General features: G+C 37.9%; 1 protein-coding gene across 2 annotated transcripts in view; it reads left to right on the forward strand.

Annotated features, from left to right (window-relative positions):
- LOC136250691 (kinesin-like protein KIF21A) overlaps window positions 1-27014 on the forward strand; it is a 465334-nt gene that overhangs the window by 122413 nt on the left and 315907 nt on the right. For both annotated transcript variants that reach the window (XM_066042921.1, XM_066042922.1), the window contains exons 8-9: window positions 19852-19938; window positions 24530-24652. In XM_066042921.1, the coding sequence (XP_065898993.1) occupies window positions 19852-19938; window positions 24530-24652 (210 nt within the window). The remainder of the gene's footprint in view (window positions 1-19851; window positions 19939-24529; window positions 24653-27014) is intronic.

Raw genomic sequence — 27014 nt, forward strand, 5'->3', positions numbered from 1 at the left:
TATATCAAGACACACGGTAGTGTTTCTATGGTGTGTCATGCGGCCTAAGAAGCCAGCGCGCCACACCGTGAGTATATTGACAGGAAGAAAGAAAACGTCATTTTCACACCTTTGTATTTCTGTGATACCTTCTCAGATTGGAACCAAATTTGCAACAGAGTTTCCCGCCAGCCAGGGGAGTCTACATTTCACTTTTGAAGGAAATTGCTCCAGCCATTTCCGAGATACAAGCTGCCAAAGTTTCGATTTTTTTTCTTCGTGTTTTCGCACACTTGCAAATTTGCTATAAGATGCAAACGCGTACTCCAATCACCTTGAATTTTGGCACACAGAAAGGGAGTCCAAAGGCAAATACTAGCATCAAATTTTGTGCAAATCCGATGAATGGTTCAGGAGTTATGACCGATTATTTGTGTAAAACAAGATCGATTTGTTGTCACTCCTACAGTCTAAACCGCTTCATGCAATGAGTTGAAAATTGCTATGTAGATGGAGTAACCATCGTAGGCATGCCTTTTGGTGGTTTGAAAGGAATCGAGATAAAGACCACGGAGATATGGCACAAAACCCAACCCGTGTCACAATTACGCAATCAATTGGTATGAATAAAAAAGTATTTGTTTTCACGCCTACTAGGCAAACCGCTTATAGAGCAATGAGCTGAAAATCGGTGTATAGCTGGAATAATCTTTATAGAAAGTCCTTGCAGTAGTACAGAAGAATTGGATTACAAACCACTGAGTTATGATTCGAAAGCCAACTCCGTGTAACAAATGCTAGATTGAGATACTCTAATAGAATATTCACCCTAATAGAGCATTCAGCAACTTTATTTACTCCATCATAGAATTCTATTACATTACAAGTTATTTTGTAGAGAGTTCAGCTGCAAACGGTTAGTCTTATAGACAGTTCAGAAATAAGCAAGTCACCCTATAGAGAGTTTAGCTACAAATATTTTACTGTAGAGATTCAGAACATTACAAGTCACACTGAAGAGAGTTTGGCTATAAACAAGTCATGCACTCTGTAGAGAGTTCTCTAGAGAATTCAGCTGCAAACAAGTCACTGTGGAGAAATTTCAGCTACAAAAAAACTACCTTGTAGAAAGTTCATCTATGCAAACAAGTTACCCTATAGAGATCAGCTGCAAACAAGGAACCCTGTAGATAGTTCAGCTACAGACAAATCACTTTATAGTTTATAGAATGTTCAGCTACAAGCAAGTCACTTTCGTGTAGAGAGTTCAGCAACCACAAAACCACCCTGTAAAGTGTTCAGCTATACAAACAAGTTACTCTGTAGAGAGATCAGCTAGAAACAAGAGAGAGCTCAGTTAGAAGAAGTCACCCTGTAGAGATTTCAGCTGTAAAGAAACCCTGTAGAGAGATTAACTACAAACAAATCACCCTATAGAAAGTTCACGTACGAACAAATCACCCTATATACAGTTCAGTTACAAAAAAGAATCACTCTGTAGAGAGTTCAGCTACAAAGAAACCATTCTGTAGAGAGTTAAGCTACAAACAAGTTATCCTACAGTGAGATCAGTTTGAAACAAGAGATTTCAGCTACAAACAAATCACCCTGTAGAGAGTTCAGCTATGAACAGATCACTCTGTAGAGAGTTCAGCTATACAAGTCACTCTGTAGAGAGATCAGCTAGTGGAAGTCACCATCTAGAGAGATCAGCTAGAAGCAAGTTACCTTGTAGACAGTTCAGCTACAAAGAAACCATCCTGTAGTGAGTTCAGCTACAAACAAATCTCCCTGAATGTAGTTCAGTTGCAAATAAATTACCCTGTAGAGTTTTCAGCTACAAAGAAATCACAGTTCAGCTAAATAAAAGTCACCCAACAGAGAGATCAGGTCACCCTGTAGAGAGATCAGCTAGAAGAAGTCATGTACCTTGTAGAAAGTTCAACTACAAAGAATCCACTCTGTAGAGAGTTCAGCTAGAAACAAGTTACTCTATAGAGAGCTCAGATAGAAACAAGTCACCCTGTAGAGATTTCAGCTACAAGTAGATCATCCTGTAGATAGTTCAGCTAGATACAAGTCAACCTCAGTGTAGAGAGATCAGCTAGAGGAAGTCACCTTGTAAAGAGTTCAGTGACAAAGAAACCTTCCTGTATAGAGTTCAGCTACAAATAAATCACCCTGTAGAGAGTTCAGCTGTAAACAAATCACCCTGTAGAGAGTTCAGCTACAATCAAATCAACCTGTAGAGTGATCAGCTACAAACAAGTCACCTTGTAGAGAATTAAGTGACAAAGAAATCATCCTGTAGAGAGATCAGCTAGAAACAAATCACCCTATAGAAAGATCAGCTAGAAACAACTCACCTTGTAGAGAGTTCAGTGACAAAGAAACCATCCTGTAGAGATATCAGCTATAACAAATCATTGTGTAGAGAGTTCAGCTACAAACAAATCAACCTGTAGTGAGATCAGCTAGAAACTAGACACAATATAGGGAATTCAGTTACAAGCAAATCACCCTGTAGAGAGATCAGCTACAAACAAATCACCCTGTAGAGAGATCAACTACAAACAAATAATCTTGTAGTGAGTTCATCAAGACTTGACACTTTTTTAATCTCTTTAGCAATAATTTTTATTTGAGATGCTGACAATTCACATTTTTGCAAACTGAGATAGTTCATATATCTATAACTATTGCAAAGAATTCCTGCTACTTCCTCTGCCAATGGTGTAGTAATCTTAGTTGAATTTAAACATAAATGTTGCTAGAAATTAGTAATTTGAACTGAAGTAAGTAATGATAACAGGCTAGTTTCTTCTAAACTACAATTTGATATGTCTAGGTATTCCAATGTTGTATAGTATCTGGATATGAGTTTTAATACAATAGACAATATATCTTCTAATGAAATAGCTTCAGTTATCAGCAATAACTTGTTGGAACATTTAGATTTAAATGATTTCAGTTTACGAGATCATGCGGTTGTAGCAATAGCTGATGCATTAGTAAAAATCAATTCTTTCGTGTACCTTAACCTCGGCAACAACTGCATCACACAACAGGCAGTCACAAAGATTTGAGATGTTATTTATAGTGATCTTGCAATTACGAAGTTGCACCTTCACAACTGCGTAAGACCAGATACAAGTTTCAATTATAATTTCAGCTGCTAGACAAAAATCTTTATTGAAATTCCTGAATTTGAGCTCAAACATCATCACACCTTCTACAGAAGGTATTATAACATCAATTGTTGATCACTCACAGTTAGAATACATTGATTTATCATATTGCTACTTATCAGATTTTGGATTTCTTCAAATTTTGAATCGGTTTATCAAGATAAGCATACTACAGTATGTCAATATTGAATCAAATACTGTCAACTAAAGATCAGTGGTAATACAATTGTAAATACAGACATTTTAGTGCCAGTAATTAGAGCAAATGTAAAACTGAGGCATCTGAACACATCTCATTGCCAAATCAATTCTGCTAGCCTTGTTGCAGTTTTCAAAGCCTTACAAAATAAAATGTGTTTGTCTTATTTTGATGCTAGTTACAGTTTTATAGTCAAAATGGCTGCCATTGAACTGGATAAAGTATTTCATAGTGTAGAATAATTTTGAAACATTCTCTTTTTATTGATAGGAAATTTTTGTGGATCGCGTGATGTAGTTTTAATGAACACGTGTACACTCGTAACGTTGATAAAGAACTGAACTTATTCATATTATTTTATCTTGCGCCCAACGTGGGGCCCGACGACACAAAGATTGTACCGGAGCAATTCAATTAAGAGGACGACGATAGACTTCGACGTTACGAGTCAAGTTACGAGTATCTGAGATTTAAGCTGTGATATTCACTGTTGGCGAAACCCTCGACGAGTCGTCCGATTCATCAATTTATTGTACTACTGCTACATTTGCCTTCGATAAATCTTAACCACCAGTGAACAAGTTGTGGTACAGTGGCAAAAATATTAACGGTACCCGCGAAGGCAAGACAGAATTTGTATGAGAACTGTTGTTTGTTTGATCTTTTGCAGTGAACTGAACGTCGTGTGAAGCAATTTCAGAAGAGGCGGCACGTGCGCTGGAGAGGGTACGTGCCGTGAGAGGCGGTCATCGCGGAGTTGTGACTAAGTTAATACGCGAGGCTGATGAGATCCTTAACTCTACTGGAACACTAGGTGAAGTTAATCGTGGGAGGATCAGTGTTATTAAGCAGCAACTTGCTGAGAAACTTGACATATTAAACGAAATGGACAAGGATATTTTGAGTCGATGTGAATTGACAGCTATCGAGGCAGAGATAGAGGAATCTGAAACCGTATTTGCAAAGATTATTAACTGTAAGAGGAGAATAGATGAATTAACAACAACAGCAATGGTGAGTAGTGCTCCTCCTTTACATGTATCACCTATCTCGACTACACATCCAAGCACAACCACTCCCTCTAAACCCAGGCTTCCTAAGTTGGTTCTACAAAAGTTTAAGGGAGATGTCAAGGATTAGCCCACATTTTGGGATTCTTTCCGATCCGCTGTTCATGACACTACTGATATACCTCGGGTCGATAAATTCAATTACCTTAATTCCTTTCTTGAAGGCACTGCATTTAAGACAGTTCACAAGGTTTTCCCTTGACCGAGACTAATTATGATGAAACAGTCAAATTATTGACAGAAAGGTTTGGCAACCCCCAACAAATTATAAGTGCCCACATGGAAGGTTTACTTAAAGTCTCTAATTGTGGCAGCGATCGTCCTTGTTCTCTCCGTCCTGTATATGATAGAATAATGGTCCATGTCAGGGGGTTGGAAACCCTGGGTATTACTTCGGAGCAGCACGGAAGTCTGTTGATACCAGTAATAGTTACAAAACTCCCTAGTGACATCCGACTTAGAGTTGCCAGGGAAACTGGAAAGAAGGCCTGGAAGATAGCCACCATACTTACGATATTAAGAGAGGAGGTCGAAGCGAGGGAGGCCAGTGAAGACTCCACAATTTTTGTAATGAAGCCCCCTAGTCACCCCGTCAAGAGTTCGTCAAATTCTACTTCCAGCTTTCTAGTTGCTAACGACTTTATAATAAGTTGTGTTTACTGTAAGGGACCACATTATTCTGCTTCGTGTGACAAAGTGCGAGAGGTGAAGGATAGGAAAGATATACTGATTAAGTCAGGTCGGTGTTTAAATTGTCTTAAGGCAAACCACAAAACGAAGGAATATTCAAGCACGAGAACCTGCAGAATTTTGTCTTAAGAAGCATCACCAATCCATCTGTAACTCTATTTCTCCCCAAACTGAGCCGTTTGTCCCTTCAAACAACCCATCCACCTCAGCAGTTCCCCAGTAAGATACAGTTACCAGTACAGCGTCTCATGCAAGTACAAACCGAAATGACAAGGCTGTGTTACTACAGACGGCTCGTGCTATTGCCACCAATGATGAAAGTCAGACAAACACTGGAGTCCGTATTTTGTTTCACAGTGGCAGTCAGCGTTCGTATTTCACAGAGAATGTGTGTAGTAAGCTAAGACTGAGACCCCATTCATAGAGAGAGGTTACAAGTAAATACCTTTGGTGGAGAACAATTTAAGACTAAGCAGTGCAAGGTGGTAAAGTTTACGCTGCACAGACCTGGCTCCTCTGATCATCTCTACTTGACTGCAGTCAGTTATCCAACGATATGTTCTACCTTACCATCTATCACAGGAGTAAGCAACTATACTCACTTAGCTGGGCTAGAATTGGCTGACAAGCCAGTGTGTCGAGGTGAAGACAGTAGCTCTATAGATATCTTAATAGGCTCTGATCATTATTGGAAATTTGTGACTGGTGAAATGCGACGGGGGAACCAAGGTCCTGTGGCAATTCAGAGCAAGCTCGGATGGCTTCTGTCTGGAAGTATTGGCTTATATGAAGATGCCAAACAAACACATACGCACTTGATGTTAACAAGGGAATGCTTCTCTGGGTCCCATGAACCATTGCAACATGTTTTGCGTACCTTTAGGGAAACTGAGTCGATAGGTATCACTGAAGGGAATCCTGAAGTATAATGGGAATTCCTTTCCCGAGTACAATTGCAGGATGGACGATATGAAATATCTCTTCCCTGGAATGAGGTCCATTCATATTTGCCCGATTACTATGATCTTAGTTTGAACCGCCTGCGACATTTACAACAACGTCTTGTTAAACAACCAGAATTACTCATGGAGTACAATCACATTATTTCAGACCAGTTGCAGAAGGGGATCATTGAACAAGTTGATGCAGAGTCAGCTCTGAATTTGTCTTCAATTAGTACGGAGAGTAAATTAGTGCACTATATGCCTCACCATGCAGTAGTGCGTACTGAAAGGGCCACTACTAAACTTTGTATGGTGTACGATGGCTCTGCCAAGCTTAACAACCACGAACCGTCTCTGAATGAATGTCTACAGGTGGGTTTCAATCTGATACCCAAACTCTTTGACATACTTGTACAATTCAGATCCCATCCTATAGCTCTCACAGCAGACATCGAAAAGGCCTTCCTAATGATAGAGATTGTTCCAGCTGACCGTGATGTTCTGAGATTTTTATGGTTTCAAGACCCTACTAAGATTGATAGTCCTATCCTGCACTTTCGTTTTAACTGTTTAGTCTTTGGGCTTAGGCCATCCCCGGCCATATTGGGTGCAGTAATACAGCATCACTTGAGCAAGTACAGTAGGGAACATCCTGAATTGATCGCACAAATAAGGAATGGTTTATATGTGGATGACTTGGTCACTGGTAATGATAGTGTAGAGGCAGCCTTTCAAGTTTATTTGAATTCAAAGAAGATATTGAATGATGGCAGTCTAAATGTCTGGAAATGGAACACAAACTCTCCAGAGCTTTTGAGCATGATCAGTCAATTAGAATTGTCTTTAGAACAACCAGCTGCTAGCAACGTTCCTAGTATATCAGAAGAAGAACAAACCTATGCTCAGTCTTATACTTCTTGTTTTAATCCCCAAGTGAGTGCGGAATGCCAGAAATTGTTAGGGACCATGAATCTGATGATCTTCTAGTGGACCTTTCTCAACTATTGAGTTACACGAGTTCCCTACCAGAGACTAAACGATCTGTGCTGCTCAAGATCAGTGCAAGAATATAGGCCTGGTCAGCCCATTTGTTATCAGATTGAAGTTGTTGTTTAGGTCACTGTGTTCAGATGGGGTTGACTGGGACAGTTCACTCGAAGGTGACGTTTTGAAGAGCTGGAGATCTCTGGTGTCCGAGTTTAGTGATCTTCGTCAAATCAATGTACCCAGTTGCTATTATGAGAGTTGCCGTCAACCTGTATCATTTGAACTACATGGGTTTAGTGATGCATCTTCCATTGTATATGGAGCTGTAGTCTATCTAAGAATTGTTTATAGAGATGGGAAAACTTCTTTAGTAATTGTTGCATCAAAAACCTGTGTGGCACCCATCAAGGCTCAGATTATACCTAGGCTGGAATTGCTGGCGGCAGTGATACTGACTCGATTAGTTGCTACATTGAAGAAATCGCTGGAGTCTTTGACTGACCTGACCACATACTACTAGACTGATTCCACTGTTGTTTTGCACTGGATTAACAACTGCAAGACGTGGAAACAATACGTGAATCACAGAATCAGTGAAATTAGACGCTATTCCTCTTACGAAGAGTGACACCATTGTCCAGGAGTTTGGAATCCAGAAGATTTACCTTCCCGTGGATTGTCTGGGAAAGAACTTCTAGATAGTAAGGTTTGGTGGAATGGTCCAGAATTCTTGTGCTTGCCTAGATCAGAATGGCCTAGTGTACCTCCTTTGGATGATTGTGAAGAGGCTCAATCCGAATTGATTAAGAGTGCTCCTGTGATTTCTCATACTTTTGCCAGGTCTGTGACACCCTGTAAGCTGCAGGAAGTAATAGATTGTAAGCACTTTAGCACCCTTGACAAACTACTAAAGGTCACCGCCTATGTCATTCGTTTCAAGAAGAAGCTTAATTGTCTCAACACATCTAGTCCTACTCAAGGTGTAGCAAACAGTTGCTTACTTACAGCTGAAGAGATCAAAGAATCAGAAATGTATTGGATCAAGGCTATTCAACAAGAATCATTTAGTGCAGAGATCAAACACCTTATTAGCAACAGCACAGTAGGAGGTCCAGTTCGTATCAACCAATTTGGTTTATTTCTTGATGAAGGAATTTTGAAGTACCGCGGAAGACTTAACAACTCCACTTTAGATTTGAGCAGCAAGAATCCAGTTTTACTGCCACATGATCATCGATTTGTAGAGTTACTTGTATTGGATTATCACAAGAGATCCAAACACAGTGGGGTCAATGATACCCTAACTCTATTAATAGAGACGTACTGGATACTTAAAGGGAAACGAACTGTGAAATGTGTTATTAAGAAATATGTGACATGTTTGAAATGAGGGGTTACCATACCATGTTGCTAAGTCAGCTGATCTACCCGCTGAACGAGTTTCAGAGGACCCACCGTTCACACATCTAGAATTTGACTTCGCAGGTCCTCTTTACATTCGAGCTGATTGCCCTTCTAAGGATACCAAGGTGTACATCTGTCTCTTCACCTGCGCCTCTACTAGGGAAATTCACCTAGAGCTCACCGATTTGTTGACAGCGGATTCCTTCTTATTAGTGTTCCGTCGATTCGTTGGTCGACGAGGACTGCCTTCAACTGTATGGACAGACAATGCCAAAACCTTTAAGGCAGCGGCCAAGGAGATACAAGGGATAGTTCGATCATCAGAAGTAGCAAAGTATTTATGCAACAATCGAGTGACCTGGAAATTCATTGTGGAACAGGCCCCATAGTGGGGCAGATTCTGGGAACGCATGGTTCGTTCCGTCAAGCGTTGTCTAAAGAAGACTATTGGTTGTACTTCATTGAATCATGATGAATTGAACACCTTGTTAATTGAAGTTGAATCAATAGTGAACTCGAGACCACTCACCTACGTATCTGAGGATTCAGAAGGCATCAGTTACACCTTGACTCCATCCCACTTAATTTACGGCCGAAAGGTGGCAAATGTACCTAATATTGGTCATTATGAGGTCATTAGCACCAATGAGAGTCTACCAAGAAGAGCCAAGCATCATCGCATATTGCTCTCCAATTTTACCAAGCAGTGGCGTAGACAATATTTACTCAGTTTACGTGAAGTGCATAGCAGGAGCTGTAATACATGTTCTGAAAGGTCAGTGAACATTGGAGACGTTGTCGTGCTTTTGGATGAATTAACTAAACGTGCATTCTGGAGACTAGGGATAGTAGCTGAGCTTCTTACTGGATAAGATGGATTGACCACAGCTGCGATTGTAAAAACTATTAATTGTGACTAAATCAGTTATCTTCGACACAGTATCAAGCACTTGATCCCGATTAAACTGAGTGTGAACAATTAAGAACAGAAATAAAACTTAGTTATTGTTAATGTGTTATTGTATTAGGTTTTCTTGTACTAGGTTTTGGTTCACCCCCAGTTAACCAACGCCGGGAGTGTAGAATAATTTAGAAACATTCTCTTTTTATTGATAGGAAATTTTTGTGGATCACGTGATGTAGTTTTAATGAACACGTGTACACTCGTAATGTTGATAAAGAACTGAACTTATTCATATTATCATTTTACATAGCAACAAAATTATAACACATTTATTATTGAGTCATTGTGTGTTTGAACTATACAGTCATTTAGCAAAATTGTGCCACCCCTAAAACTATTTGGTTGTTTAAGGAATTTAGATCTAAGCAGCACTGCGAATGGTCATTACTTGGCAGATTATATATCAGATGTTATTGAGAACAATATAATGTTACAATATTTGAATCTGTCAAATTGTAAGTTTTCTAAACTTCGCCTTATGAAGATTACTTTAAGTGTAGTGAAGCTATCAATGTTGAAGCGCTTGGATATTTCTTGCAATGAAATAGCTGATGAAGCTGCTGTTGCAATTGTATCTGCTATCAATAATAATCTATCTCTCCAACATTTGCTTTTGAACAATTGTAATAAACAAGAATTAGGAATCAAGAAAATTGCCAATGCGTTTGAGATGTATATCATCTTTGCTGTCTCTTGATATTAGCAACAATCAAATCACAGCTAAAATTGAGCTAGAAATTGCTGATGCAGTGAATCCTGCTCTATGATTGCACGTGTAGCCATTAACTTCATCGATACAAGTTCCATTATTATCACAAGGATCAGGATCACAATCATCAATATCTATAGTACAGTTAACACCGGTAAATCCTGCTACACAATCACACATGTAGCCACCGGTGATATTTACATACATGTAGTTTCCACCATTAAGACACATGAGGTATTAAAAATCTGCTTTGTCTTTTTATTCTTCCTGTTGTAAAGAAAAAGAATAGGTTAAAAAAGCCCCAAAGCCGGCCATAGGTCGGCTTTACGGTATACAAATACAAAAAGAAGTGATATCCAATCAAAATAGCCAAGCTGTAAAAAAATTGCGGCCCTTAAAAAGCCATGGTGAATAAAGATGTGAAATCCAAGGTGGCGGCCAAGAAATGGCTGTGATGGTAGGTTAATGGTAAAATTTTAATAACGACAATTCAGGTGAATTTGATACCGAAACACAAATTCACATGAATTGTTGTTATTAAAATTTTATCACTAACCTACCATCTGGATTTCACATCTTTTTTCACCATGGCCTTTTATGTGCCGCACCTTTTTTTACAGCTTGGCTGTTTTTGATTAGATTACTTATATCATGGTCACTCGGGATTTGCCTGATATGTATCAGGCAAATCCCTCGTGGCCATGGTATAACTATTAATAGTGCTACATTCACATCAAGACACACGATAGTGTGTCGTGCGGCCCAAGAAGCCGGCGCGCCACACCGTGAGTATATTAACAGGAAGAAAGAAAACGCTATTTTCACACCTATGTAGCTCTGTGATCCCTTATCCGATTGGAACCAAATTTGCTAGAGACATGCCGCCCAGTTAGGGGAGTCTACATACCAAATTTGAAGAAAATCGCTCCAGCTATTTCCGAGATACGAGGGAACAAAATTTCGTTTTAATTTCTTCGTTTTTTTCTTCTTCTTCATCTTCTTCATTTCGCACACTTCGCAAAATTCGCCATAAAACACGAATGCGTGCTCGGATTGGGCTGAAATTTGGCACACTTAAAGGGCTCATTAAGGCGGATCTCTGTACCAACTTTGGTAGGAATCCGATGAACATTCACGGAGTTATGACCGATTATTTGCGTAAAATAAGGTCGAAGGTCTGTAACGCCTACAGGGTAAACCCCTTGGAGGAATCAGTTGAAAATTGATATGTAGATGGAGCAACCATCGTAGGAGTGCCTTTTTGTGGTTTGAAAGGAATCGAGATAAAGACCATGGAGATATGACATAAAACCCAATCTGTGTCAAAATTACGCAATCGATTTTTATGAATAAATATATTATTAGTTTTCGTGTCTACCAGACAAACCGCTTAGAGCAACAAACTGACAATCAGTATGTAGCTGGAATAATCATCATAGAAAGTTCTTGCAGTAGTACAGAAGAATCGGATTACAAATCACTGAGTTATGATTCGAAAGGCAACTACGTGCAGCAAATGCGAGATCGAGATACTCTAATAGAACAGTCACCCTAATAAAGCATTCAGTTGCATGTATAATTTACTCAGTTATATTACATTGCAAGTTATTCTGTATGGAATTCAGCTACAAACAAGTCACCCTGTAGTCAGATCAGCTAGAAGAAGGTATCTAATAGAGAGTTCATCTACAAAGAAGCCATCATGTAGAGAGTTCAGCTCAAATAAATCACCCTGTAGAGAATTCAGCTACAAACAAATTGCCCTATAGAGAGATCAGCTAGAAGAAGTTACCTTGTAGAGAGTTCAGTTACAAAGAAACAATCATGCAAAGAGTTTAGCTGCAAACAAATCACCCAGTAGAAAGTTCCGCTATGAACAGATCCACTATAGAGAGTTCAGTTAGAAACAAGTCATCCTGTAGAGAGATCAGCTAGAAGAAGTCACATTGTAGAGAGTTCAGTTACAAAGAAACAATCATGCAAAGAGTTTAGCTGCAAACAAATCACCCAGTAGAAAGTTCCGCTATGAACAGATCACACTGTAGAGAGTTCAGTTAGAAACAAGTCATCCTGTAGAGAGATCAGCTAGAAGAAGTTACCTTGTAGAGAGTTCAGTTACAAAGAAACAATCATGCAAAGAGTTTAGCTGCAAACAAATCACCCAGTAGAAAGTTCCGCTATGAACAGATCACACTGTAAAGAGTTCAGTTAGAAACAAGTCATCCTGTAGATAGATCACCTAGAAGAAATCACTTTGTAGAGAGTTCGGCTACAAAGAAACCACCATGTAAGAGAGTTCAGTTGCAAACAAACCACTCTGTACAGACTTCAGCTACGAACAGATCACCCTGTAGAGAGATCAGCTAGAAACAAGTCATCCTGTAGAGAGTTCAGCTAGAAGAAGTTACATTGTAGAGAGTTCAGCTACAAAGAAACCACCATGTAAGAGAGTTCAGCTACAAACAAATCACCTGTAGAGAGTTCAGCTAGGAACAAGTCACCCTGTACAGAGATCAGCTAGAAACAAGTCATCCTGTAGAGAGTTCAGCTAGAAGAAGTTACATTGTAGAGAGTTCAGCTACAAAGAAACCACCATGTAAGAGAGTTCAGCTGCAAACAAATCACCTGTAGAGAGTTCAGCTAGGAACAAGTCACCCTGTACAGAGATCAGCTAGAAACAAGTCATCCTGTAGAGAGTTCAGCTAGAAGAAGTTACATTGTAGAGAGTTCAGCTACAAAGAAACTACCATGTAGAGAGTTCAGCTGCAAACAAATCGCCCTGTAGAGAATTCAGCTACAAACAAATCACCCTGTAGAGAGTTCAGGTAGAAACAAGTCACCCTGTAGAGAATTCAGCTAGAAGAAGTTACATTGTAGAGAGTTCAGCTACAAAGAATCTACCATGTACAGAGTTCAGCTGCAAACAAATTGCCCTGTAGAGAGATCAGCTAGAAGAAGTTACATTGTAGAGAGTTCAGCTATAAAGAAACTACCATGTAGAGAGTTCAGCTACAAACAAATCACCCTGTAGAGAGTTCAGCTAGAAACAAGTCACCCTGTAGAGAGTTCAGCTAGAAGAAGTTACATTGTAGAGAGTTCAGCTATAAAGAAACTACCATGTAGAGAGTTCAGCTACAAACAAATTGCCCTGTAGAGAATTCAGCTACAAACAAATCACCCTGTAGAGAGTTCAGCTAGAAATAAGTCACCCTATAGAGAGTTCAGCTAGAAGAAGTTACATTGTAGAGAGTTCAGCTACAAAGAAACTACCATGTACAGAGTTCAGCTGCAAACAAATTGCCCTGTAGAGAGATCAGCTAGAAGAAGTTACATTGTAGAGAGTTCAGCTACAAAGAAACTACCATGTAGAGAGTTCAGCTGCAAACAAAATTGCCCTGTAGAGAATTCAGCTACAAACAAATCACCCTGTAGAAAGATCAGCTAGAAGAAGTTACCTTGTAGAGAATTCAGCTACAAACAAATCACCCTGTAGATAGTTCAGCTAGAAACAAGTCACCATGTAGAGAGTTCAGCTAGAAGAAGTTACATTGTAGAGAGTTCAGCTACAAAGAAACTACCATGTACAGAGTTCAGCTGCAAACAAATTGCCCTGTAGAGAGATCAGCTAGAAGAAGTTACATTGTAGAGAGTTCAGCTACAAAGAAACTACCATGTAGAGAGTTCAGCTGCAAACAAAATTGCCCTGTAGAGAATTCAGCTACAAACAAATCACCCTGTAGAAAGATCAGCTAGAAAAAGTTACCTTGTAGAGAATTCAGCTACAAACAAATCATCCTGTAGAGAGTTCAGCTAGAAACAAGTCACCATGTAGAGAGTTCAGCTAGAAGAAGTTACATTGTAGAGAGTTCAGCTACAAAGAAACTACCATGTACAGAGTTCAGCTGCAAACAAATTTCCCTGTAGAGAGATCAGCTAGAAGAAGTTACATTGTAGAGAGTTCAGCTACAAAGAAACTACCATGTAGAGAATTCAGCTGCAAACAAATTTCCCTGTAGAGAATTCAGCTACAAACAAATCAATCTGTAGAGAGTTCAGCTAGAAATAAGTCACCCTGTAGAGAGTTCAGCTAGAAGAAGTTACATTGTAGAGAGTTCAGCTACAAAGAAACTACCATGTAGAGAGTTCAGCTGCAAACAAATTGCCCTGTAGAAAATTCAGCTACAAACAAATCACCCTGTAGAAAGATCAGCTAGAAGAAGTTACCTTGTAGAGAATTCAGCTATAAACAAATCACCCTGTAGAGAGTTCAGCTAGAAACAAGTTACACTGTAGAGAGATTAGCTAGAAACAAGTCACCCTGTAGAGAGTTCAGCTAGAAGAAGTTACATTGTAGAGAGTTCAGCTACAAAGAAACTACCATGTACAGAGTTCAGCTGCAAACAAATTGCCCTGTACAGAATTCAGCTACAAACAAATCACCCTGTAGAAAGATCAGCTAGAAGAAGTTACCTTGTAGAGAGTTCAGCTAGAAACAAATCACCCTGTAGAGAGTTCAGCTAGAAACAAGTCACCCTGTAGAGAGATCAGCTAGAAGAAATTACATTGTAGAGAGTTCAGCAGTTTAGCTGCAAACAAATCACCCTGTAGAGAATTCAGCTACAAAAAAATTACCCTGTAGAAAGATCAGCTAGAAGAAGTTACCTTGTAGAGAGTTCAGCTACAAACAAATCACCCTGTAGAGAGTTCAGCTAGAAACAAGTCATCCGTAGAGAATTCAGCTAGAAGAAGTTACCTTGTAGAGAGTTCAGCAGTTTAGCTGCAAACAAATCACCCTGTAGAGAATTCAGCTACAAACAAATTACCCTGTAGAAAGATCAGCTAGAAGAAGTTACCTTGTAGAGAGTTCAGCTACAAACACGTCATCCGGTAGAGAGATCAGCTAGAAGGATCACCTTGCAGAGAGGTCAGCTACAAAGAAATCACCCTGCTTCATCTTTTCTTCTTCCTGTAGTAAAGAAAAAATGACAGGTTAAAATCCCTAAAGCCGGCCATAGGCCGGCTTTGGGATATACAAATACAAAAAGAAGTGAAATCTAATCCAAAACAGCCAAGCTGTAAAAAAAGAGTGCGGCCCTGAGAAAGGCTATGGTGAAAAAAGATGTGAAATCCAAGGTGGCGGCCAAGAAATGGCTGTGATGGTAGGTTAATGGTAAAAATTTTAATAACAACAATTCAGGTGAATTTGGTGCCGCTTGGTCTTGTCATAAAATACACCTGAATTGTCGTTATTAAAATTTTTACCATTAACCTACCATCACAGCCATTTCTTGGCCGCCACCTTGGATTTCACATCTTTTTTCACCATAGCCTTTCTCAGGGCCGCACTCTTTTTTTACAGCTTGGCTGTTTTGGATTAGATTATAATATCAAGACACACGATAGTGTGTCGTGCGGCCCAAGAAGCCGGTGCGCCACACCGTGAGTATATTAACAGAACGAAAGTAAATGCAATTTTCACACCTATGTAGCTCTGTGATCTCTTATCCGATTGGAACCAAATTTGCTACAGATGTGCCGGCCAGTTATGGGAGTCTACATACCAAATTTGAAGAAAATCGGTCCAGCCATTTCCGAGATACCAGCAAACAAAATTTCGTTTTAATTTCTTCGTTTTTTTCTTTTTCTACTTCTTCATTTCGCACACTTCGCAAAATCCGCCATAAAACACGAATGCGTGCTCCAATCAGGCTGAAATTTGGCACACTTGACGGGCTCATTAAGGCGGATCTCAGTACCAACCTTGGTAGGAATCCGATGAACATTCACGGAGTTATGACCGATTATGTGCGTAAAATAAGGTCGAAGGTCTGTCACGCCTACAGGGTAAACCACTTTGAGGAATGAGTTGAAAATTGATATGTAGATGGAGTAACCATCGTAGGAGTGTTCCTTTTTGTGGTTTGAAGAGAATCGAGATAAAGATCATGGAGATATGACACAAAACCCAACCTGTGTCACAATTATGCAATCGATTTTTATGAATAAAAAACTATTAGTTTTCATGCCTACCAGGCAAACCGCTTAGAGCAATGAGCTGAAAATCGGTGTGTAGCTGGAATAATCATCATCCTTGCAGCAGTACAGAAGAATCGGATTGCAAACCATGATTCGAAAGCCAACTATAGGGTACGTGTTGCAAATGCGAGATCGACATACTCTAATAGAACAGTCACCCTAATAGAGCATTCGGCTACGTTTATTACTTACTCCATCAAAGAATTATATTACATTGCAAGTTATTCTGTAGGGAATTCAGCTACAACCAGTTAATCATATAGACTGTTCAGCTACAGGCAAGTCACCCTGTAGAGAGTTCACCTTGAAACAAATAACCTGTAGAGAGATCAGCTAGAAGAAGTCACCTTGTAGAGAGTTCAGTTACAAAGAAACTATGCACCATGTAGAGAGTTCAGCTGCAAACAAATCACCCTGTAGAGACATCAGCTAGAAGAAGTCACCTTGTAGAGAGTTCAGCTACAAAGAAACCATCATGTAGAGATTTCAGCTGAAAAAATCACCCTGGAGAGAGTTCAGCTACGGATAGATCACCCTGTAGAGAATTCAGCTAGAAAATTCACCTTATAGAGAGTTCAGCTCCAAATAAATCACCTTGTAGAGAATTCAGCTACAAACAAACCGCCCTGTAGAAAGATCAACTAGAAGAAGTTACCTTGTAGAGAGTTCAATTACAAATAAACCATCATGTAGAGAGTTCAGCTGCAAAGAAATCACCCTGTAGAGCGTGTAAATCACCCTGCAGAGAGTTCGGCTGCAAACAGTTCACCCTGTAGAGAGATCATCTAGAAGAGGTTACCTTGTAGAGCGTTCAGTTACAAAGAAACCATCATGTAGATAGGCCAGCTGCAAACAAATCACTCTGTAGAGAGATCATCTACAAAAAGATCACCCTGTAGAGAGTTCAGCTAGAAGAAGTCACCTTGTAGAGAGCTCAGCTACAAGAAATCACCATGTAGAGAGTTCAGTTGCAACCAAATTACCTTGTGGAGAATTCAGCTGCAAACAAATCTCCCTGTAGAAAGATCAGGTAGAAGAAGTTACCGATTAGAGAATTCAGCTACAAAGAAACCATCATGTAGAGAGTTCAGCTAGAAACAAGTCACTCTGTATAGAGATCGGCTAGAAGAAGTTACCTTGTAGAGAGTTCAGCTACAAACAATTCACCCTGTACAGAGATCAGTTTGAAGAAGTTCTTTGTAGAGAGTTCAGCTATAAACAAATCACCCTGTAGAAAGATCAGCTAGAAGAGGTCACCTTGTAGAGAGTTCAGTTACAAAGAAACCACCATGTAGAGAGTTTAGCTACAAACAAATCACCTGTAGAGAGTTCAGCTACAAACAAATCACTCTGTAGAGAGATCAGCTAGAAGAGGTCACTTGTAGAGAGCTCAGCTATAAACAAATCACTCTGTAGAGAAATCAGCTAGAAGAGGTAACTTGTAGAGAGTTCAACTATAAACAAATCACCTTGTAGAAAGATCAGCTAGAAGATATCACCTTGTAGAGAGTTCAGTTATAAAGAAACCACCATGTAGAGAGTTCAGCTACAAACTAGTGACCCTGTAGAGATATCAGCTAGAAGAAGTTACTTTGTAGAAAGTTCAGCTACAAAGAAACCATCTTGTAGAGAGTTCAACTACAAACAAGTGACCCTGTAGAGACATCAGCTAGAAGAAGTTACCTTGTAGAGAGTTCAGCTGCAAAGAAACCATCATGTAGAGAGTTAAGCTACAGTACAAACTAATCCTGTAGAAATATCAGCTAGAAGAAGCCACCTTGTAGAGAGTTCAGTTGCAAAGAAACTACCACGTAGAGAGTTCAGCTGCGAAGTAACCATCATGTAGAGAGTTCAACTACAAACAAATCACCCTGTAGAAATATCAGCTAGAAGAAGTCACTTTGTAGAGTGTTCAGTTATAAAGAAACCATCGTGTAGAGTGTTCTGTAATAAATACAGGGGCTGTGTATGTATTATATATATATATAATTTGTACATTTACTGATAAAATATAAATTCAGAAATATTTAAAGTATTTAACATCTGCTTCATCTTTTCTTCTTCCTGTGGTAAAGAAAAGAAAATCCCCAAGCTGGCCTATGGCCGGCTTTGGGGTATACAAACACAAAAAGAAGTAAAATCTAATCAAAAACAGCTAAGCTGTAAAAAAGGTGCGGCCCCAAAAAGGCCATGGTGAAAAAATATGTGAAATCCAAGGTGGCGGCCAAGAAATGGCTGTGATGGTAGGTTAATGGTAAAAATTTTAATAACGACAATTCAGGTGAATTTTGTGCCCAAGACCAAATTCACCTGAATTGTCGTTATTAAAATTTTTAACATTAACCTACCATCACAGCCATTTCTTGGCTGCCACCTTGGATTTCACATCTTTTTTCACCATGGCCTTTTTGGGGCCGCACCTTTTTTTACAGCTTAGCTGTTTTTGATTAGATGTGTATTTACAGAAGGGTTGGTTTGTAGTATTACAACTGTATTTACTGGTGCTTTGTGTACTTGCCATGTCGTAGCTTGTGTACATTCCATGTCAATGTACCTTTGATTTTGTGACTTTTTTCACCTAGGCTTTTTGGAGGCTTTGCCCTTTTACACAGCCTGGCTGTACCAACTCATCGTAATGAGATTTATTATATGTATGTAGCTTAACAATGATGCAGTGCATGACTGCTGAAGGAGGTTTGGGTGTCAAAAACTCATCATTTGCAATGATCTACAAGCAATGAACATCCAAAATTTTCTGACAAGGGCATACCCCAGATCCCCTTAGCTTGGCTTGCTTGTGCATACTGCTGCATTGTACAAGTATTGCCAATACAATGTCAGATCAATTTTGACTTTGACCTTATATTATGATCAATTAAGACTAGTTATAATCTGCTCTGGAGGTTGCCCTACCCCGAGAGAGTTTCCACAGCAAAAATGGTCAATTTCTGTTCGGGCACATATCAAGCTGGACTGAATAGAGATCTGTGTGTGACAATTCCAAGTGTTATTCTTTAATGGGTTTGTCGTGCTCTATAATAGTTTAACATTTGGACTTGTTTGACTCTTGTTCCTTTTTTTCAACAATGTATGTGACCGAATTTGCGAAAAGGTACCTTTTCCACACATTTTACATACCAGCAAACAGAATGATGTAACAGTTGAGTTCTTATACTGATTAACTAGCTTTTAGTATCACAATACAGCCAGATACTGTAGCTACACTTATGAAAATTTTCAGGCAATTATATGCTATGACAAAAAAGTTATGAAACTTTAAAGTTCAAAAAATGGGTCAAATTTTGTGTTACCTTTTTGCAAATCCGGTCCCGTATATTCTTGTATTTTAAAATTTTTACACTAGTTAATTGTATTTTAGCCACCTTATGTAGTTAAAATGCTAACTGTTATGTTTCAGTTTATTGCGTTTGGGTACTGTAGTAATTGTTTGACTGGAGTTTAAAATATCTACAGTAATTTGATGCATTCCCAATTGAAAGTTGTTCTAGTCCCCAATTGTTTCAATACTTTATTGAGTGCTTTTTTCAGAATGTTATGAGTAATCAAGTTTTATGTACATTAGTGTGCATTAGTTTGTTGTAACTGGCAAGCAGTACTGTATATAAGTTTAGTGTTTATGTATGTGTATCTGGGTAGATAAAATTTATTGTCATTATGTAGGAGAGAAAGCCTAAAATACATGAAGACTGTAATGGCAATATTTATATTACCGAGGTTACAACTAGGATGGTGACGTCTGAAAATGAGGTAAGTACTTGATATATGATTTTATCACCTGATTTTCTAAATGGCTTTAATCACATAGTGCCATACGAGGAGCTGTGTATTGTTACAGTGTATTGTTTCAGTGTATGTGCCCTGCATACACACCTATGAAATGTAGTGCTTTGCAGCTACAGTGGAACCTCTCTTATCAAACTCCCCTAATAAGGACACAATATAAAAATCTCCATTATAAGAACAAAAAGTTTGGTCCCAACATGTCTGGTTAATACATTTTTTTTACCGTTGAAAGAGAAAAACTTCTACTTTTCAGCAAAAAGTGGCCAAAAATTTTGTCTCCCAAAATGTCCGTAATAGAGAGGTTCCACTGTACATGTGTTTTCCATTACTACTCCAGCTGCTTTCTCCTTCCTGCTAATCAGAGGTGGAGGCTGTGAATACAGTGCTATCACCACTAAAGAACACTATAAATAACTAAACTTTTGGCAGTGGTTATACATCATATTATGTGACTAAATTTGAGAAAATGCTGCTTTGATGCACAAAGCTTTGTCACTAGATACTGTATAGCTATTATTGTATTGTAGCTTCATCTATGCATCATTCATTGGTTACTGTGTTGGTGTATTCCCGTATAAGCACACTTTTAGCTGTAACCTCACCCATGCATAATACAATAAGTAATTTAAGTCAGCTGTATGTTTTTTGTACAATATACGAAAAATTATGGTATACTGTATAAAATAAGGCTGAAACGAATAGTACGAATATTCGTTATTCGTTATTCGTTCGTTAAGAAATATTCGTATTCGTTAAGAAATATTCGTTATTCGTTAAATATTTGTTAATCGGATAATGTACACATTTAACCTTGAAAACATTTTGACAACTGAAAACTGTCATTTTAAAATATAATTTTTCATCTTAATAATACATGTAAAGGACTTTTCTTTTTTAACATTTAAAGTTTTAGTAGTAATCAAAGTGATTTTGTCCCTTTCAAGCACCTAATTATACAGAAAATTCTTAAAGAATAATTCGTTAATTCGTTCTTTAATTTGAAGAATATTCGAATACCTAAAATTTAATATTCGTTTCACCCCTAGTATAAAAGAATTGCTGAGAAGATAGTTATCTATTGTACGTACATGTGCTTGTATAGTGAAGAGTTGTAAAAGCAATTGGTATGTAGTTTACTCGAATTTTACCCAGTTTATTTCAATATGTTTTATAGCAAAATTGTATTTTGCTATAAAATGGCCAGTTTTCGTGGTCGCATATTACTATATGCGACCACGAAAACTGGCCATTTTTGCAAAATACAATTTTGCTACAAACTTATTGAAATAAACTGGGTAAAATTCGCATGCTACGTATATAAAACATTTACGCACGTTTAATTGCTTCGGTATGCACTGAAACTAATTTCAAATCAATAAAACTGGATTTCCTGGTCATGGAGAGTATTTTGTGTTTCTACAGTAAAAGGTATGCAAGTTACTGTATGGGCACTTATTTATGATGTGATAGAAGTACAGTTTAGCATCATTATTTCTTTCATTTGAATAACCTTCGTTTTGTCTACATGGAGGAGTATAAGGAAACCACTCTACCTTGATAGAATTGCTAGTTCATGGTGAACAGATTGAGCGAAGTCACACCTTTGTAGCTTGTTTCATTTGTGAGTACAATTAGGGGCAATATACCAATGTGCAATTTTTTATTTTTAACCGAATCACTAAATATTTAACATTTAGTAATACCACATACCGACATACCGACATACCGAGAATACCGGAAATTATCAGTTTTCAAAGCAGAACTTGTTAGCAAGAATGGAGCAAAAAAACGTAGTATGTGGCTACTAGTAAGGTACTAATGGGAGACCAGTCAAATATGAGAGTGCTATTTGTTACCTCTGTTTATAAAGTTTGTTGGCTCTGTCTAAAAAGTTTGTAGGCTAACACCTCCAATTTGTTTTTCCACTTTAAGAATAAGCACTGCGTAGTCTACAATGAGGCTTTTGATGCAATTAAAGCTTATGCATATTTAGTGGGTATTTACGTAGTAATAATGCAATACTTTAACTAAAATACCGTGGTATGATATTGATCAATACCGCCTACCCCTAAGTACACAATGTCAGTATAAGCAGCACTAAATCTCCCTATGGTACTGTACATTAGTGTAGGCATTAAGGATCTTTGTGGGTTTTAGAAACCCAGGGAAGTGAGGTTTTTAAAATCCACGAAGATCTGAGGACGTGGTCTCTAACCGACTTAGAAAATGTATACGTTTTATATGGACATATAGGTGGAGTTATTGTGGGATTGGGTTATGCAGTATGTCATACTGAAATCGTCACACAATGTTAAAATTATTGTGGAAGACTGAATATGCTTTTTTGAAGTGTTGAAAATTGAAGCTCATACCGCTTCCTTTCACAAGTTTCACTTAAATCTGGCACAGTTGGGAAACGGCAGTGATCGATAATGTCGAGCCGGGTTAGCAGTAGCTAATGCCAATGGCATCACAACAGTGTAAAGAACACCTTTGTCGAAGAAGCAGCTTGTGTGGATTTATATGATGGGAACGAGTTTTCATAAGTTGTGCTTTCAGTGGCTCCACAGTAGCATAAAGGACAGGAACTTTTCTAATATTTACCATAGCTACTTTACATGTAGCGTAAAATAATGTTTCTACGAGGAAGCTTACCCATTTAGGTCTTGGTAAAAGTCCATCCATAGTTTAATAGAAGATGAAAAAAGCCTTTAAATACTCGAGAAACAGATGGGCACTAAACAGAATTTTCCGTGATATTCTGGATTTCTCCGTTAATTGTAATAAACATACGTACAACGTTAGCTTGTACGTGTAGCTGTACCTCCCATATTCAAACTCTTTTATACATGGCTATAAAATGAATAGAGTGGTTAACTACATGTTGGTCTGGGTGACTGGTTACCCAATGCAGGCTATCAGCTTGAACAAACAATTCATCCTGTAGAGAGATCAGCTAGAAGAAGTTACCTCATAGAGAGTTAGTTACAAAGAAACCATCATGTAGAGAGTTCAGCTGCAACCAAATCACCCTGTAGAGAGTTCAGTTATGAAAAGATCACCGTGTAGAGAGTTCAGCTAGATGAAGTCACCTTGTAGAGAGTTCAGCTACAAAGAAACCACCATCTAGAGAGTTCAGCTGCAAACAATTCACCCTATTGAGAGTTCAGTTACGAACAGATGATCCTGTATAGAGTTCAGCTAGAAACAAGTCATCCTGTAGAGTGTTCATCTACAAACAAATCACCCTGTAGAGAGATCATTACCTTGTAGAGAGTTCAGCTGCAAAAATATCACCCTGCAGATAGTTCAGCTAAAAGCAAGTCACCCTGTAGAGAGATCAGCTAGAAGAGAGTTCAGCTAGAAACAAGTCACACTGTAGAAAGATTGAGAGTTCAGCTAGAAACAAGTCACCTTGTAGAGAGTTCAGCTAGAAACAAGTCACACTGTAGAGAGATTGACTAGAAGAAGTCACCTTGTAAATAATTTAGCTAGAAACAATTAACCCTTGGAGAGATCAGCTAGAAACAAGTCACTCTGTAGAGAGATCAGCTAGAAGAAGTTACCTTTTAGAGAGTTCAGCTATAAAGAAGCCACCATGTAGATACAATGTAGTTCAGCTGCAAACAAATCACCCTGTGTAGAGTGTTCAGCTTGAAACAAGTCACCCTGTAGAGAGATCAGCTAGAAGAATTTACCTTTTAGAGAGTTCAGCTACAAAGGAACCACCGTTTAGCGAGTTCAGCTACATTTCAAGTCACCCAGTAGGGAGATCAGCTGCATCCTATAGGAAATAATTGGCATGTAATAATATATATTTAATTTGTATCTGATAGAATCAAAAATAGTTAAAATATTAAAAATCTTCATTAAATCATGGTTATGATTAAATCTTTTTCTTCTTCCTGTAGTAAAGAAAAAAAGATAGGTTTAAAAAAGCCCTAAAGCTGGCCATAGGCCGGCTTTTAGGTATACAAATACAAAAAGAAGTTATATCTAATCCAAAACAGCCAAACGGTAAAAAAAGAGTGCGGCCCCCAAAAAGGCTATGGTGAAAAATGATGTGAAATTCAAGGTGGCAGTCATGAAATTGCTGTGATGGTAGGTTAATGGTAAAAATTGTAATAACGACTATTCATGTGAATTTTGTGCCAAGACCTCCTTAGATTTCACATCTTTTTTCACCGTAGCCTTTGTGGTTGCTGCACTCTTTTTTTTACAGCTTTGCTGTTTTGGATTAGATAACATGTACACTTATATTTTTGGAAAACAAGCCAAATTTGTGGTACTTAATTCTAAACCACCTAGTATTGAGTCCCTATTTTAACAATGATTAGGAAATTGTTTAATGTGGGTACCCTGAAACTATTTTCTATTAAATGTGTGTGTGTTATGCATGTACAATTATGCATATTTGTTGTCTTTCTGTACCTATGTTGGCAAAATGTCTTACGCTTAAAGCTGTGAGAAATCAAGCTGTATAGAACCGATATTACGAAGTGTATGTATATTTGAATTTGTAATTATGTTTATGATGTTTTTTTTTCATTTTTAGACATTAGGGTATTTGAAAGATGGTGCTTTGTGTCGTAGAACTGGAAGCACTAATATGAATGCTCAGTCATCAAGATCACATGCTATCTTTACGTTGCATATGACTCAAACACGTCCACTGATGGTAATGATACAGTACATGTGCATATAATGCTTAGAATTTAAAATTGTTACTGATTGTTTGTCTGAAGTATTGAAAGTAGAGCAAAATGTATTTTTCAAATATAACTGTGTCTCTGTACCTTTAGTTTTATAGTGACATATATCTCATTTTAATTTCAGCTTATTGTAAGAAAATTATGAACTGGGTTAGCTAGAGAAAGGGTATATTAGCTTAAATAGGAAATGCAAAAGAGGCGAACCATTATCACCAGAGAGTCAAGAGACACTTGATTCTATCTGTGATTTATATTTGCACGATGAAAAGCATTCAACAGGAAAAGATCAGAATTAAAGTATTTTATGAAATTCTTACCAGAAACCTAAATACCTGCTATTGAGTTATTATTCATTTTGTTCTCTGAGGTCTAAAAGTAATGGTATAGCTTTTAAAATATAGCTATCAAGCTGAAACAAACAAGTTATTAAAATAAGAGAACTAAAGAGAGCAAGTGATGACAGTTATTGATATTTATGTATCAATAACTGTTTGTCACTTGTGTGAACAAATCATATAAAGATGCCTACAGGAATCATTGATACATATAATGATACCTACAGGAATTCATATATATTCCTGTAGGTACATATAATGATGCCTACAGGAATTTATGGACTATTTAATTTTTCAGTTATTTTTTCTGACATCAATTGTACAAGGTGTAATACTTAAATGGTCAGGTTATCAAGCAATTTTGGGTAAAACTTAAAACCACAGAAGCTATTTTGTAAAATTGGCATGGTTCCTATGCAGCTTATTAAACTTTTGTCGCTAATTCTAAAAGCCTAATGCTGACACCTGTCTAGCAGGTGCAATAGGGACATTCCATGTCAAATCAACAAAGAATTTAGTGTCACTTCTTGGATTTTGACGAAACTTGGTGTGTTTGTAGTACCTGTGGTGCTTATCACTCATGCAATTTTTAGCTCCATACACCCCATAGTTTCTGATTTATGACCACAAATATTTTGAATATTTCATGAAACATTTGTCCATCTGTAGTTACAAAATGAACTGTAACTTTGCACTGTATAAATATTTTTAAACACAATTTTCACTGATGGAAGACTGTTGATTGACCTTCCCAATGATCTCTAAATTATGGGATATCTACTTAATTATCGTTCAACAGTACTGTATTGAAAGCTTTAATCCTTTATATTTCAAAAAAAAATGCTGCTTGAAATTCTTCGAATTTTTTCATAAATAATGATTGGGTCATAGTCTATATTTGATAGCAGTTTTGTGGTGGGACCACAATGAGCTCAAGAGATATAATGAATTATGTTGTGGTATGCAGTGGAATTTGGTAGCCTATTATTGCTGTATGGGTGTGTACACCTCCAATAACCACTCGCAACAAGGCCATGACAAGTTTGTCTTGCAGAGTGAAGGTGTCTAGGTACAGTATAACCTGTATTAGTGACCGCCTGTGTTGAAAGACCACCTATGTGCTGTAATTAATTTATGCTGTATAGTACCAAAGCATCAACCTTTTCTAGCAAATCCAAAAAATGGTCCATATTAGACAGCAGTGGTGGATCTAGCTTTTTTTAAAGTAGGTTTCTGAAAGTTGATATAGCTACCTGATGACATTTCTCCAGAAATTTTTGAGATTTTGGAGATTGGATTTTAGGCTACTTTTAGTTAACAATTACAATAAATCCAATGCTTTAAACTGTAAATACTATAGGTAACTATAGGGCAAAGATGGTGACTATAAGCTGTAGCTTTGATTTCTCTATTAGAGTAGTTACTTGACTGCTCTATTAGAATACCTCAATCATTTTGATACAGTAGGAGATGAAAAGTGAAGTGTTGCTGAGCATTTAATAGCTATAAATGGTGTTAGTTAGGTGCAATTGCATGCATGCTTTTGAAATACAGTGGTACAGTAGCGGACAAAAAAAGTTCTCATTCCATTTATATTTTTGGTGAGGCGTTTCCGCTTCATAGCGTTTCCGATTTGCTAGCATTTTAATTATTGCTGAGAATGCGTGTTTTATTTGCTGAGGAAATGGAGTGAATGAAAAGTTGCTAATAAGTAAGTGGATACTAACTAATGCTAACACACTAATGTATGTGTACTGCATGTCTTTCTCTACGTAGAACACTACTACTTACTCTTGCAAGAGGTGAGGCTCACGGAAAGTAGCTGACTGCGACAAACGGCGAAGAAGACTTATTACCAACTGTTCTGTTGTTTATTAAATCATATTTGTGTATAGCAACAAGTATTCAAGCTAACTCGTCCTAAAATACTAGCACCTGCACTATTACATTTCTCCATAATTAATGCTCACTACTTATTTATCTGAACAGAAGG

This window comes from Dysidea avara, chromosome 3 (assembly GCF_963678975.1).
Source record: "Dysidea avara chromosome 3, odDysAvar1.4, whole genome shotgun sequence".
Classification (NCBI taxonomy): Eukaryota; Metazoa; Porifera; class Demospongiae; order Dictyoceratida; family Dysideidae; genus Dysidea; species Dysidea avara.